This window comes from Pholcus phalangioides, unplaced genomic scaffold (assembly GCF_987345545.1).
Source record: "Pholcus phalangioides strain wild (caught in Gottingen) unplaced genomic scaffold, Ppha-v1.0 ptg000007l_1, whole genome shotgun sequence".
NCBI classification, from domain to species: Eukaryota; Metazoa; Arthropoda; class Arachnida; order Araneae; family Pholcidae; genus Pholcus; species Pholcus phalangioides.
In genome coordinates this window covers 6,048,491-6,064,767 of record NW_028301600.1, presented here as the reverse complement: position 1 = coordinate 6,064,767, position 16,277 = coordinate 6,048,491, and the positions used below count along the sequence as shown (strand labels likewise).

General features: G+C 34.7%; 1 protein-coding gene across 1 annotated transcript in view; it reads left to right on the top strand.

The window, feature by feature from the left end:
• The window catches only part of LOC149084840 (stromal membrane-associated protein 1-like), a 54,139-nt gene extending 42,541 nt beyond the window's left edge, over positions 1–11,598 (top strand). The window contains exons 8-9 of the mRNA XM_089232575.1: positions 5,389–5,513; positions 9,956–11,598. Coding sequence (XP_089088701.1) covers positions 5,389–5,513; positions 9,956–10,126 — 296 coding nt within the window. The 3' untranslated portion in view covers positions 10,127–11,598. The remainder of the gene's footprint in view (positions 1–5,388; positions 5,514–9,955) is intronic.
• Positions 11,599–16,277: the final 4,679 nt, after the last annotated feature.

The window sequence follows — 16,277 nt, the reverse complement described above, 5'->3', positions numbered from 1 at the left end:
TTCATGGCTATCATTTGATTAAAATTGTGTGTTCGGGTTCGGAGACCGTTGTCCATTTGAGTTAGTTCTCAATGTTTAAACGTTGAGAACTCAACGTTCTTGTTCGTTTTCCTTAATTTAAAACTAATTTTTTAAACATAATTTGCTCAGTTAAAAATTTAAAACTTTTTTTCCTTCATCAAAAGAACTGGTTTTTTATGCAAAATAAATACATTCCACTTTTAAATTACCCTTACAGGATTTTTAGTATTTTATCCAATGTGATTTGATGCTGAGAAAAACTCTGGAAGCCAGCAGCACTTCTGATGAGCAATTTCATCATCAAAACCAAGGCATAGGAATGAAAGAGTATATGAACTGTCGAGTAGCTGGTTCCTTCCAAAGTTTTCCTGCAGGATAGCTGGTGCTTGTGAGAGGAAGCAGCCATACCTAATGGAGTGAATGATAAGAGACTTCTCGATTGAAACAATCTTGACACGTACTCAAACTTTAAATGGGTGAAACGTACTCACACACACACAAACTTTAAATGGGCGAAACGTACTCAAAGCCTGGTCTTGGATATGATTCTCTAGTAGGCCACTCTTGGCAAGCAGAATTAGGGAAACAAGGATAAACTAGATGCTTTAAACAAGCATCCAATACAATGCTCATGAGATCAATAGCTTTTTAGTTCTAAAAACATCCATTAATTAACATTTTACAATTTTTTACTTTTTTCTAAGCACACTTAGAAGAAAATAAAGGAGTTTAAAATGTTAAAATACTTCATATCATAACATTGTTAAGAATTTTAATAAATCTTATTGCAATGAAGGGAATGTTTTGCAAACTTCCAAACGGTATAGTCCAACTTGGAATTTGAAATTATTTTAGTTTTTTGTCCAGCTACAACTTTTGAATAATTATTTTAGTTTTTTTGGTCAATGATTGTTATTTTTGCTTGATCAATGTTATCAAAATTTATTGACTTGAGAGAGTAAAAGCATTTGTTGCTAGTTTGACAACTTTATAATCAAGGATGTAATATTGCATCCAAACAGCAGTGGAATAAATTCAAATGAGTTCTGTTTTCTTTCCTCTCTCCTAATTATCGGAAGCTTTGTTGTAACCCTATACTTTTTTCCCTCTTGGTTTATTTTATACCCTGATAGTGATTTTTTCCCCACATATGATGTATCTATCTTATGAGAGTGAAAAGAGAAATCTACTTTGCACCTACATTCTTATCAACTTATCTATTATACTGTTTTAATCTTTCATTCGTTTTTTTCTTCCCTTTCTCTTCCACTTTTTTCCTTCTAATTTTTCTAAAGTGCAGTTAGATTAGGACAAGGTTAAAATATTTATCACTGATTCGTCAAATAGAGATGATCCAAATTTCTTGCCAATTGCTTGTAAGGGAAGGAGTTAAACAGTGTGTGTGTGTGAGTGAGAGTGAGGAAAGTGTTCAACTCATTCACATTTTCTGATACACTAGGTTACACAATATTTTTGACGTATATTTTTTGGCCATGAGAAGCCCAGTTCGCAATATGTGGTTATATTTTTAGTGTGATTTTATTTTTTTATTTTTTTGGTCATACCCTGCAGCGTTTTCTTCAATTTTTTTTATAGATTGTGTGCTTAAATGACTCTTTAGTTTGATTTTTTTTCACTGGATTGCTCTCAACTTTTTTAATTTCCGTTGTGTATTTTCGATCGATTTACACTATTTTTCTTTCTCGTTTCATTTTCCTTGTGCTTTCACCAGGTTTGTGACTGTTGTTTCTTTGTCAATAGTCAATTTCCTTGCCCATGTGCTTGTATAGGAGGGAATATCTGTTTCTTTGTTTCTTGCCATTTTCGTGTTTCCCTGCTTCTGTGATATAATTTCGTGGGTTTTTGGGCATTAGTGTTAGTGAACAGTGTATACTTTTTCCTGGGTATTCTCTAATTCTTGCCTTTTTTCATTTGTTCGTATTAGGGAATAGATCGTTAGCTAATACGAATAAATATAAATTGTTCTTTGTATCTTAATACTTTTTAGGGGTGTGTTGCATTCTTTTATATATATGTATTTCTTCGTGATTTAGTGTTGAGCAATTTTACTTAATTTTTTCGTACAATCTTTTACATATATTTTACATTGTAGTGTATTTTTTACTTTGTTTTAATTTCCTGTTAACATTTCTCATTCTATTTTTTTAAGTGTTAGTATGCCTTGACTAGTGTTGTGTAGAGCTTGCAACAGGAGAGGTTTCCCTGATTTAAGGGGATAATAGCTGATAGTTTCAAGTGTAAGGGGTGTTTGGATAAGGCAAGGTTGGAACTCGAGGTCGAAGCATTGCAGAAGAGAGTTAGGGGTTTAGAGGGCCCGGTTATAATGGAACTGCTTATCATCAAGCCACCTCTCAATAAAGAAGCAATCTCCATGAACAATGACACTTTAGAGGGTAAATGGGCGGTCGTTGATGAGGTAAAGGGGAATAGTGATAGGAATTTGATCATCTGCGATTTTATGGTTAGTTAACTGAGGAACAGTGTGTAAGGATTTTCAGGGTTTCTAGCACTGTTCTCTTCCTGGGGGAAGATTAGCAACGTTCAAGACATTTTTCATTGTCGAAAGTTGCCTTTATATATAATCCTGTGGGTGGGAATGAATCACGTAAGAGCGAATATTAGTGAATCTGTCTCAGATACCAGGACTTATTATACACTCAGAAGGCAGTGATTCCAGTACTGCCAAGGGGTTGTAGAGGTATAGGAGTAGGATCCACCAATTCAATTTAGGCCTAAAGGACATTAGCTGATAATTTCAAGTATAAGGGGTGTTTGGAGAGGGCAAGGTTGGAACTTGAGCTTGAAGTGTTGCAGGAAAACGTTAGGGGTTTAGAGGACTCGTGTATAGCGGAGCTACCTGTTGTCAAAGAAGCATTCTTCACAAACAACAGTTTAGAGGGTGAACGGGTGGTTGAGTTTGAGGTAGAGCGCGATAGTGATAGGGGCTTAATTATCTGCAATTCTATGGTTAGTGAACAGGGTGTGTAGAGATTTTTCGACCTACAAGCACTGTTACCTTTTCATGGGAGGAGATTTGCAACGTTCAAGACATTTTTTGTTTGCTCCTCACTTTTGATCACGTTTTGGAGCTTCACACATTTTCCAACAGGTGGCTTCACTGGATCCATTTGAATTGGTGTGGGGTCTGGGATGTTTACGATAAGATCAGGTCAGGTTTTTTTTTTGAGAGAACCTTTTAGTTGGAGATCAATATGATGGACTTTCTTAAGTTGGTATTCAATAATTTTTTTTATCGGCATGTATCAGAAGCCACTGAGGGTACTGCTATTTTAAATTTAGTTCTCACTAGTTCCAAGGGTCTTGTTGAACATGTTTCGATGGGGGACAAGTTTTCTTCCAGTGGTCATTGAGTCATTTGTTTTTTCTGTTGCTTTTTCTTCAAGTAGGGTCGATAACAAAAGACTGGTTCCTTGTTTTCGGAGAACTAACTTTGATGTTTCAAGAGAACGGTTAATGGAAGTTTTCAAAGATAGGTTGAAATCAGTCCAGGTGGTAAGTTAATGGGTAGAATTTAGTATGAATCTGTCGTCAGTTTTGCACGGTATCATACCCTTTGTTCGAAAAAAGCGGGTTTGTACATCGCACCCCCTATGGTTCACGGATAGCATGCATAACCTTTATCTTGAAAAGAAAAGAGCATTTAGAGAGTATAAAAGTGGACAAGGTTGCTTGTCATTGTTTACTGATAAAAGAAGGGCGTCGAAGAAAGTGATAAGGGATAGTAAAAAGGAAGTTGAATCTAGGTTGGCAGATAACATTGGCTCTGACCCAAAGTCATTTTTTAGATACGTCAGTAATGGGTGTAAGGAGACAGTTGGCTCCCTCATGATAGGCAGGTCTAGGGTAGAGAGCAATGTAGGCATGTGTGGTGCGTTCAATGACTTTTTGTGTTAGTTTTTAATATATATAGTGAAGACTATCAAAACTACGAGTGTGTCATGGGGTGATAAAGTCCTCAACGATATTCAAGTGAAAGATGTGGAAGTCCTAAAGATTTTTAAAAATTTGTGTGACTACAAAGCACACCTACTATAGATAATAAATTTACACTTATCAATGTTTAAATACAATTTACGCCATAAATCAAGTTTGTTAATAGATTCTTGTCATTTTAAGCAACATCAGCATTATTAATAACATGAAAATTTTTTTACATCATCAGCAAACATTAAGCATTTATTAATGCATTTTAATAGCATTATCATGTATATATATTGTTTCTAGTTTTTGTAATTGCCTTTTTAATTGGGTTGCTGTAATTTTGAAATATATGACATCCCTATTTGTTAGGGGAAACTTTTTCTCAGCCATAAGGCATTTTGCCTGTTGTGGAGGTGTATTAGTATTTTATATATTTCCTATGGCCATTGTTCCTTTATTTCATCTAGAGTTAGAGAAGAAAAAAAAATTTCTTTGCATATATTTTTCTTTTTTTGGTAGTGATCATGGCTGCAGGAAAATTATGATAGTGATGAAAAAAGGAATGATTTAGAGGTCAAATAGAAAATGTTTTGTTTATAGTGACTGTAATGGTTGTGGTTTATCTAAAGATGCAAAGTCTGAAGAAAATTCTAGTGGCAGTGACAAAAGTAATGAAGTGTTAAGTCTTTAGTGCCCTAGATTATGAAGCAAAACAAATGGGAGAGGGGGATATGCATGATAAGAAAGTGGTAGCTGTGTTTCCCTTCATGTGATATGCAATGAAAAGGTATGCAAATATATAAATACACCTTGTTAAAATACTTATTTTAAATTCTTTCCCTATGTGTTAACACAGTGGAACCTGTCTAAGACGGACACTGTATAAAAAGGAAACCTGTCTCAAACAGAATCGAAATATAGTCTGTTCAGTGATAAGTGCTTCGATTTGCACTTTATAAAATAAAAATTTGTCTAAAATGGAATACTGTGTCAGTGTCTTGATGTTCCGTTTTGTACAGGTTTCACTGTAATAGTATTCTATTTGAACATCTGTTTGGATTTTGATGACAAAGATTGTGTTATTTAAATAGACTCATTATCAACATTGTTATATTTTTTTCATTACAGTCGGCAAATGTCTTTTGAAATACAAAAAGTTATTTATCATACCTTCTAGATTTATTTTTCTCTTTTGTGTCATTGGATGTCGATGTTAGACAATGTTTGACATTGCATGAATTGTTTTTCATCTTCATTGTTTTGTTTTACTTGAATTTTCTGCAGCTCCTCCTGATTGAAAGTTTTGTTGCATTTTCATATTTTGATAGTTTTGTTTGTAAAATGTACATTTATTTGTAAGTGTATGTTCATTTCGAAATTATTTTTATTACTTTTTTTTTGCAGCAGGTGGAATATTCCTCAGCCAGCCAGGTTTTGCTCCTGTTATGCCTAGATTCGCTACTGTTACCAATCCTACTGTTGTACCTAATGGTTTTCCTGGTATTACTCAAGTTGGAAGTGTTCAACAGGTATACTTTTAGTTAAATGTGTGATTTTGAAACAATATAAATATTTTGTGTTTTCACATTTTCGGTTTTGTATATTCAACAATTGTTTTGCACACACTTCTGATATTAATTTCAGAATATCAGAAGTGTCAATTCTGATTATTCAGAGTAATCAGAAGATTTCTCAGTAATGAAAGAAAAAGTTAATTTTTGTATGCAATGGGAAATTAAAACAAACTTCAAACTTTTATGTATGGAACTTATTAATGCACAGGGAACTATAAGATATACTTGACGCTAGAAAATTGGAGATTAGATGATTGTATCTGTACAGTTTTTCTGGGGATATAATTTTTATATTGTGATAAAACAACTTATGTGCCATTGAAATTTTGCATAATGAACTACGTCACTGAAATTTTGTTGCCTTGAAATACCCTTTACCTTTGTATTCCTTATCCTGAAGCTCAACATTAGCCTCCAAAAAAAAAATCTGATGGCTCTATATCCTCCACAGTCCTGGCTTCACCTATAAGAGTACTAGAAAAGAAAGCACTTAGAAAAATTTCCACCTAGCTAGTTCACAGAGATCTAAAAATTAGTTCTAGATGCTGGTAGTAAATTATTCATACTCATCTGTCAACAGATAAGTATGAATAATACTCTGTGGACTAGCTAGGTGGAAATTTTTCTAAGTGCTATCTACTTTTCTAGTACTCCTATAGGTGAAGCTAGGACTGAGGAGGATATACAGTAATCACACATTTTTTTATATATGGAAAACCTGGTAACAGAAGTCCTTTGGAACGTAAGGTCTGACTTTTTCCCGGAAGAAACGTCACAATACAGTTCCCAGTCAGAGTCAAGCAGTGTCACTTTTTTAAGTCCAATGAAGTTTCGATAACAAGTTCATTAGCTCCGCATCTGTTACTTGGGCTTCCGCTATTTCAGTGTAATTGATGGAACATGGTATTGTAATTTCCTCAATTTGTGATAGAGCATCCGCAACCAAATTTTCTGATCCCTTAATATTATGTATGTCAGTTGTAAATTTGGAAATGTATTCTAACTATCTGTTTTGCCTTGGTGATAATTTTTCCAATTTTTTTTTAAATGCATATATTAACAGTTTGTGATCAGTTAGGATGCTAAATTGTCTACCGTCCGACATATATCTAAAATATTTTATGCTAGCAAATATAGCAAGCAATTCTCTATCATAAGCGCTATAGTTTTTTTCGGTCAAGGAAAGTTTCTGAAAGAAAAAACCAAGGGGTTCTAATGTCTCTCCCACCTGATTCAAGGCTTCCCCTATTACTACATCTAAAGCATCAACACTCAAGACCAATTGAGCTGTTGGAGATGGGTGTACTATAAAAGTACAGCTTTGACTATTTGATGTTTACAGTCCTTGAAAGCTGTAGAAGCCTCGTCAGACCAATCAATTTTGTGATTCAAATTTTTAGTTGAGCCCTTTTAAAAATTCTGTCAAGACATTTTGTTTTTCTTCTCCTTGTGGCAGGAACCTTCTGTAAAAATTTACCAGTCCTAAGAACCGCCTCAACTCTTAAGTTGCTAGGTTTATGGTATTCTAAAATGGTCTGGACCTTTTCAGGCAAGGGCTTGATACTCTTTTCATCTATTACATGACCCAAGAATGTCAATTCTTTAAGACCTAACTCACATTTAGAGGCATTAAATTTGATACAATATTTGTTTAAGTGATTGAATAGCAACTCCAAGTGACGATCCTTAGAAAAAACTAGAATGTCATCAATATATATATATATAAACAAAGCAAAAATGTAGGTCTCTTAAACCCTCATCCATGAATCTTTGGAACGTCTGAGCTGTATTGCAGAGTCCAAAATTTAGGAATGGGAACTCGTACAGCCCAAATGGTGTGATAACTGCAGTTTTAGGAATATCTTCATGTACTGGAATTGTGTGGTAAGCTCGAAAAATATCTAGTTTAGAAAATATTTTCTTATAATAAAGTGCGTGAAAAAAATCTAAGTGGGGAATTGGGTACCTGTCAGGCACTGTCTGAGTATTTAATTATTTAGCTTCCTATAATCTCCCACCGGACGTATACCACCAGCTGGCATATCTATGACATGTAAGGATGATGCCCAGGGGCTCTTTGATGGCCTACAACTGCCTGTTTCTAACATGTATTCAAATTATTTTTTGACTAAATAAAATGTTTTAGGATGCAGTCGTCCGACTTTGCAATGAACAAGTGGTCCTGTTTTCTGGATATGATGCTCCATAGAATGTTTAACTTCCTTGAAATTGATTGTTGGATTTGTGATATCTGGATATTTTTTCAGGAGGTCGTGATATGGAGAAAATCCATCTATTGTTTTCACTGCGGTTTGAGAGCAGGGCTTGGAATCACCTCCAATGCTGAGATTAGTAATAGAATCTATGAGTCGTTTCCTTTTTAGGTCCACTAATAGACCGAAGTGTTGTAGGAAATCAGTGCCTATTATGGGTACAGATACCTCAGCAATCACAATCTACGCAAGCCCAAAAAAGGTGTAAAAGGGTTGTGCCGTATGTTTTTATTTTGTAATGGTTGGCTGCAAAAAGTACCAGATCGGTGGCTCCATGAGCATCTTTTCGTGGTGGTATACACAAAATATCACTTCCTGTGTCGATCAAGTGACTACAATTTATTAGTAACCGGTGGCTGACACTCAAACCCTTATTTCGCCACCATCTGTATCCGTATAGGCAGTGCCCGCTACTCGTTTCCCTGAGAGAGAGAACACGGTTGTTTGCATTTGAAAGAAGCAGCACGGAAAGGGTCATGATAATAACAGAGGCCATTGTTTGGGTTTTTACCATGAGGAAATCGGTGGCCTGAACCACTGTTGTGAGACCAATGATGTTTATTTTTTAATCGAGGTCGATTTCTTTCCCTAGACAGTCGCTCTATTTGCAAGCTTAAGTTTTTGATTTGTTTTTGCAAGGAAACCAAATTAGGTGATCACACAGCGGTCAGTTCTGACTCTGGCGGATTTGCTGAATAAACCGTATGTTCTGCGGATACCTCGGATTTTGTCAGCTATAATGGCTAATTGGGATACTTCCTCTCTTGAAGCCGAATGGATGGTTTGAATTTCAGACGGTAGTCTTTGTAACCAAAGATTTTTCAAAAAAATCATCGTTTAATTTTTCTCTTGCCAATTCCCGCATTTGCTGCAGTAAAATAATGTTTTTTTTCCCCCTAATTGTAAGTCACTGAGCAATTTTTTAATTTCCTGACTTTCAGAGTCAGCGAACTCAGGTATGAGCCGTTCGTTCAGAGCTTTGTATTTGTTTGTGTCAGGGGGCTGATAGAGTAAATCATTCACGTAACTAAGAGTGTCTGAATCAACCGACGCAACTAAACTAGCGAATTTTGTTTCATCTTGTGTGATGCCTGACATAAGAAAAGCTGATTCAACCTGAAAAAACCATAATCTTATGTTTTGTTTCCAAAAGGGGAAAATTTGTAATGTGACACGACTGACTTGCAGAAAATCAGCGTTATCGACCGACGTGTGTGTGTGTGTGTTTATGAAACATATGAGTGTGGATGCTCGCGAAAAAAAGGAATATAACACACTAACCTTGTATACATTCTTGTATCTTTGTATTCGGCAGAGCAAAGTTCGTCACCTTGTTTAGCTTTCAATCCAGAAAGGAAATAAATGCAAATTCACGATGAGACATTTTCTTGGTTCCGCTAGTGATCAGCATTTTACTTGGTAGATTTTGAACTTTCTACTTTCTTGAATAATCCAAGGTTAAAATTTTGAAACACACATGGCTTGTTAGTTCAGCTTGTTTTGAGGTTACGTGAGTTTAAAGTTATAAGGGTCACCACTGAAGCATTTTGATAGCGTACTTTGAAGTTGAAATTTAACACAATTTATTTCACAGGAATATTAAACATTTTAAATATAATAACGAGCTGGTTAATGTGACCGACTGATCTCGAGACAGTTAAGAGTGTGTGTGTGTGTCTTCTTATCTTTTGTCACTTGCTGGACTAGGCAGGTGCAAGCGAGAAGCAGGTGCAAGAGTTCACCATACGTACATTATTGGATAGGCTACGTGTACTGTTGAGTCACCTTAGGATTCAAGAAAGTTGATATTCCTGCATGATTTCTTCCATATTTATCATATTTACCAACTTCATTTAGGAATTATGTATAATCATCAGCAAAAGTGATAAATATAGAAAAATTTATCAAACTTAGAGATGATTGTGGTGATTATGCATAATAACCAGTGGTAGTGGATAATCACTGATTAATCACATTTACTATAACATATACAATATTAGGAGTTATGATGCAAATGAGTTAAACAGATTGCATTAGCAGAATGTTTTGTTAATGAATCAATTGTTGTTTTGCCATCTAGTGTCATTTGTTACTCATAAGCTCAGTACTAAATTTTTTTGTTAGGTGCAGCAGCAAATGGGAAATTTACAGATTCAAGGAAATGTATGGAATACTTCTGGGGCACCAGTTACATCTATGCCAACTGCACAGATGCAGATGTATAGCAAAGACACTGCCACAGCCAATATAGGATACACAGCTGGAAATAATGTTCCATCCAACTTCTGGCACTGAAGATAAATCCAAGTAGATGAGCAATATATTTATCGAGGGAATATTTTTTGATAAAATCACATGTATGTGTTATAGTTTATGGGCTAGTGACTCTTCTATGTTGTTTTAAGAAAGCAATAGTTAAGTCCTTCCTATTTATTTGTAAGAATCTATTCAACAAGACTTTTCTTTTTCGCAAAACTGCAATCGAAGAACATGTTTACCACCTGTATAAAGTGCTCAACATTTTGTCTTCAATGGAACTTCTGAATATCAAGTAAATTAGTTCAAGTGTCTTCTTCAGGTGTATGCTATAGTATAGTAGCACACATGCCCTCATGTCATGTGTTGTTGTCTAATATGAAATGTGACTAATGACTTTTTTTGTTGACTGTCAGAGTTTTATTATAGGCTTGAATGTAGTTATTTTTAAAACTACATAAAAAAGGACTATTATAAATTCAAATTTACTTTCGAGATTGTTTTCTTTTTTTCTATGAAGATTGATTTATGGAAAATTCTTCAAAGTTTCTACAATGTTTACCATGTTTAAAAGTACTTGTGAATTTTTTGTAAAATTTTTCATGATCAGAATGTTATTTCTTTGTGCAATTGGAAAACTTTGTCATTTGCTTTACATGCAGTTTCTAGCCTAGCATATCATTATGGAGCGAGCTTTCACCGAAGGTGTTAAAAATAAAATTCATAGAAGAAAATACATTTCAGCCATGTGCTATGTTATGCAGTTTAATCTGGATGTGATTTAAAATTTAAATTTTTTTAATGCTTGAAGTTTTAATCTTAGAAAAATAGAAAAAATGTTTCCAATTTACTGAGTTCAGTGTAGTAGACTATATTACTTTTTTTGATTCCCATACTAAGTGAAAGCAAATTGATATCTGATTTGTTCCCATCATAATGGAGTAACATTCATATTTAAATGTTTCTCTACTGGAAAAATGCATGTTTTTTAAACAGTATTACTTTATATTAAATGAGTATGTGAAAAGTGATAAACACTGTCAAATTACTGTGCACCGCTTTTCTTCAATTTATTTATGAAGCTAGAGTCTTATTTGTATGTTAGTTTTTGTTGCATGTATTGCTAAGTTTCTTTAGAAAATTACATCAAGGATCAATGCATAGGTGCTAAAATCAGTTTGATCATGTATATATGTTGAACAACTAATCATTTTGTTGAAATTTTTTTTCTTTGTAGAACTGCATGAAAAACATTCCAATCCTTTTTTTATATTTAGAAAAATAACCACAAAATGATGAATAAGAACTTTCATTCTCTAAAATTTTTGGTGGAAATTTCTTTGTTTAGTGAATGCCATTAATTCACATCAATTTTATCCCTTTTTGGTGTCACTTATTTTCTATAGTGATTCTATATTTCCATCATGTTATATTTCAATTTTGAAGCTATTTTATGTTTGCAACAGCCAACTTTTGATGTACTTCTTTCATTAAATACAATTTATTTGGCATTGATTGCCCTTGCTTTCATGTTCTGGTTAGTTTAGAAACTTTAATTTTCAACATCAAAATTTTTTCCTTTAGCTAAAATATAAATTAATCTCCGAAATTTGAGCCTCAAAACTGGGTAAACATGGGGATATAATAATAATAATCTTTTTTTTTTTTTGGGCCAATTGCCCCGTTACAAGGAAACAAGGTGAACAGTTAAATTTTTGTTTCATATGAAATAAATGCATGAATATATATATATATTTATATATAAACAAAAAGGAGGAGTAAAAACAAAAAAAAACAAAAAAATAAACAAGTGAGAAGCATGCATGATTATACTTTCGACTAAATTAAAAGAAATATATATACAATATATTAAAGATTAGAAGGAAAAAAAAAGTCAGGAAGGGAAAGTTGTGCACGTAAATGAATACACACACATAGGACCGCAACCAGGGAGAGCAGGCGGGCCTAGTGCCCTGGACCAGACGGGGTTCAGATTTTATTCTCAAATCTCTCCTTCAACACTACAACGGGGCGCCAAAATGTGCACCTGCCCCGGGTAATCAAGCATCCAGTTGCGGCCCAGCATACACACATATACATTAAACATGTTTACAAAATGAGATGCAATATAGAAAAAGTACAGGAAAATACAAAAAGAATGAAAAAAAAATTAATTAGGAAAAAAATTCATGAAAAGCAAACAAATTTTTATGCAAGGGGAAAAAAATTAACAATAGAAAGCGGGATGGAGGAAGATAATAGCGAATAGTGTATTCATTGACTTTCTTTTTCCCGGGAATCCTTTAGAACGCTGGACATAGATATCTATATGTCCTCACTGTCTGCTAAAATGAAATTTAGTTTTAGGATAGGAGAGAGAGAAAGAAGAAAAAGTTTACGGTTTGGTAGTATTTTTTGTGTCTGTTAGAAAGGAATGTGTGTATATATATATATTATTATCGATCAGGATATTAGATATTTTTTTTCCTTTAGAACTTATGTCGGACATTCCAAAATTACCTGAGACCATGTTTCATTTTTTTCCCAATTGCAGAAATTACAATCTTTGTCAGGAGATATTTTAAAAATTTTACCCTGTATAAATATAGTATTTTGCAATGTTGTTAATTAAAAGAGGACCTTTTTAATTGACAAATCAATTTTTGAGAGTATATAATCGTCCGCAAAGATGTTTTAATAAACCTGTAGTGAGAATTTCTTATGCTATTTTCCACTGTGCTCATCTTTTTGAATATTTTGGTCAATATATAAACTTGTAAAATCTGGGGTAGATATTTTGCAGCTATGGCAGGATCCTGCGAAAACCAGACGAAGGCAAATCCAGAGTTTTCCAAGAGAAGTTTGAGATCTGAGGCCCAGTTAAAATTATTTTCTGTAATTGAAATACTAAAAAAATGCAGATAAGAGATCCTATAAAATCTAGATTCAGGCATTTTAAGAATGTGTATCCCCAGTATTTAATTATCAATTTTATGAATGTCACAGATAAAGCAGTATAACCGAGTTCTAATCTTATCATATAACCTGGTGTGTATTTTGCGAGATTGAATAATTTTTTTTTACAAAGATGCAGAAACATTGCTCTATATATAGATAATGGATTGACCAGATGGGAGAACCATAAGAAAAAAACTGAGGTTACCATACTATTAAACAGTTTAAACCAACCAAATGTTGCCATCCAAACCATCCCTGTTGCCATATAAACATGGGGATATAAAAAAATATAAAATAAAAAGTTCTCAAATCATTCAAGATGCACAGGGTAATAATTACAGTTCCAATTTCAAAATGGTCTGCATTAAGAACCACTGGTCAGAATTTTTTGAAATTTTGCATGAATACACTTCTGTAGCAATGGCTGCTTTGGGGAATGGAAAAAAAATTAGTTGAAAAACTTGCCACTAGAGTGCCAAATAATGCTTCATTATGATGGGAAACAAAAACTTACAGCATTTAAGCAACATTATAAATTCTCATTATCCTGTCCTGTCCACATTTTGATAAAAGCTGAAATCACAATTCATGTTCAACAGCTCAAAGTTTTCTGTACTGAGCAAAATTACGGAGTCTGGGCAACAGAAAATTAACATATGTACTCTCTCATTTCTCGAAAGTCACTGTGGTATGGTATACAGCATTTTGTTCACATTATTGGATACTCATATTTTTACAGAAGTTCTGTCAATAGCTATCAATTTGATTTTTTCTATATTAGTGTGTTTGTTGATGTCCAGGAAATATTGAAAAATTTAATTCAGAGAAGTTTATTTGGATGTTCTATACTTATTTTGAAGGGCCTTACCTAATGAGACATCTGATGCAAACTCAGTACTGGTTAAAAGAGAATCGTTAGAATTCTGTCACTGGATTTCGTCCTCATGATAGTTCAATGCTTACTCTTGCCGCATACAATTAATAGATAAATAAGGAGCAACAGGTACACACAAACCAGATATTAGTGGATGAAAAATGGGAACGTTATTGCCCCTTACAGGATTAGAATATTTTTATAATGTCATATACACTTCTTCGCAACTGCATGGGATAGGCCTACGATATACTTCAGCTATTTTCAGACCGTCACATTGATCTTTGTCTGACCTGAGACACAAATTTTTTGGGGTGTCTTGCGATTCTGTCTGATTCGCGGAATGTAGATCAAAAACCCTTTTTCGGTCATAGGTTCTACTTTCCGTAGGGTGTGCTTTGGATGTATGGCCCTCATAGATTCCTTAGAGTATCCATTAGCCTGTAAGATCTTAATCAGATGTGATTTTTCTTCAAAATTCTCTGGCTCGATGGTGATTAGACTCTCGGTGCAGATATCTGTCCATGTGTCTCTCCTTACAGTACACCGTATTACCTAATCAATAACATTTTCTTGTGAACAGAACATCTAGAAATGGAAAGTTCCTCTGTTCTTTCTTCATTGTGAACTTGATGTTCGGTCGGATGTATGCTGTTTCAGATGAACCAGAAACTCTTGAATTTTCTCTCCATGACCCCATATTACGAATCTCATTCAAATAACGAAACCAGGTTGATGGCTGGTATTGATGTGGCCGTCAAAATTTTCTTCCTTAACCTAGTTTCGTTATGGGTCGTTCAAGGTCTACTTGCTATTCTGCATGATGCGCTCTTGAACATGTTCAGTCCGAGTTCATCTTCGCTTGCAGTATGAAATTTAGGGCTATATATGCTTCAATTGAAATTTTGTAGGGTGAAACAAATACACACACACCACAGCATAGGAACTCTTTTCTGCCACCGCAAGTAGAGAATCTACCATCAACATCGTGTGTAGGAAAATGTATTTGAATAGTCCGAATTGAAAAAAAAAAAAAAAAAAAAAATCACGTTTGTTAGTTTCTGTGGAAAAATTAGGAATCTTTTCTCTTCCTTTTCATTGGTTGGTTTGCTAGCCGCCCCACTATGTTCTTAGGCTAAACATACTTGTCTATTTACCTTGCGTACAGTGATGTCTAAACGCTGCGAAAGGAGATCGATCGGAACACATAGCTCCTCTAGGAGCTATGTGTTCCGATGGGATGTGTGTTCTATGTGTTTCCCATGGGAAATAGAAAAACCCGCTTCAGGAATTTCCACCAATGACTGATCTCCATTTCTTTCCTTAGGATGCTATTATAGTACACGCGTTTCCGATTGGTTAAAAAACCGAATTTTCTTGCTAAAAAAAAGTTGAAATTCGGGTTTTTAACCAATAGAAGACGACGCGGGTTTCCAGAATCGGAAACGCATGCACTATAATCGCACCCTCAAGAAGGAAAAAAAGTCGGCTAGCGGGTGCTGGAACCCGGAATATTTGCATATGTGAACTCGTATCAGTGCCTTCCGTGATGAACTCGACACTAGTGGGAGCCCTATAACCGGTTTTCTAGCTACTCTTTTCGAAAAATCAAGTGACGTTACCCGTTGGAACATCAAGTAAAATTACTGTATTTTGATTAAATTTTTTGCGCAGTTCTAATTCACAAAACTTTATCATTTTTTCTGAGTGAATGTCACAAATACCGCTGATTATCAAAGTATATTATTTTATTTTTTTAATGTTGTTTTATTTTTGAAATTTTTTTTAAACCCATGCATGCAATGTTAAATGAATGGGAAGTATCTACGTTTGTGTGAAATCGCGAAAAGAGAATTATATATCAGAAATGTTCCTTTCATGGGGAATTTTTTTCCCCAGAAAAGATAACCTTTCCATACCTAACGTTCAGGGGTATGTGTTATATATATAATTGGAATAAGTTCTGATTTCATCTTTTTCTTATAACTCGGCCTCACGTTCAGGGGAGCAGGCGGAACTGGTGCTTTTACCTCTCCTTCAACATTACAAGGGGGCGAAAGAAAGTGTGCTTGCCCCTGCTGACCAAGCATCTAGTTGCGGTCCTGCCCACATTGCTTGTTGAACATAGAACGGGCCCGATTTCAGCATGAGGAAGTGAAGCATTTGCCCAGGGCCGCATATAGATGCTTGGTCAGCCGGGGCAAGCATGCATCAGCTGACTGATCTATAATGGATGTGCATATATATAAATTGACATCATCATCATCCTGCCCCCCTCTCCCAACCTCTGAAAGAAGCGTTTTTGAAGTTTCTGTCTATGGCGATGAAAGTATGGATGATGAAAGTAGTGGACTTCTA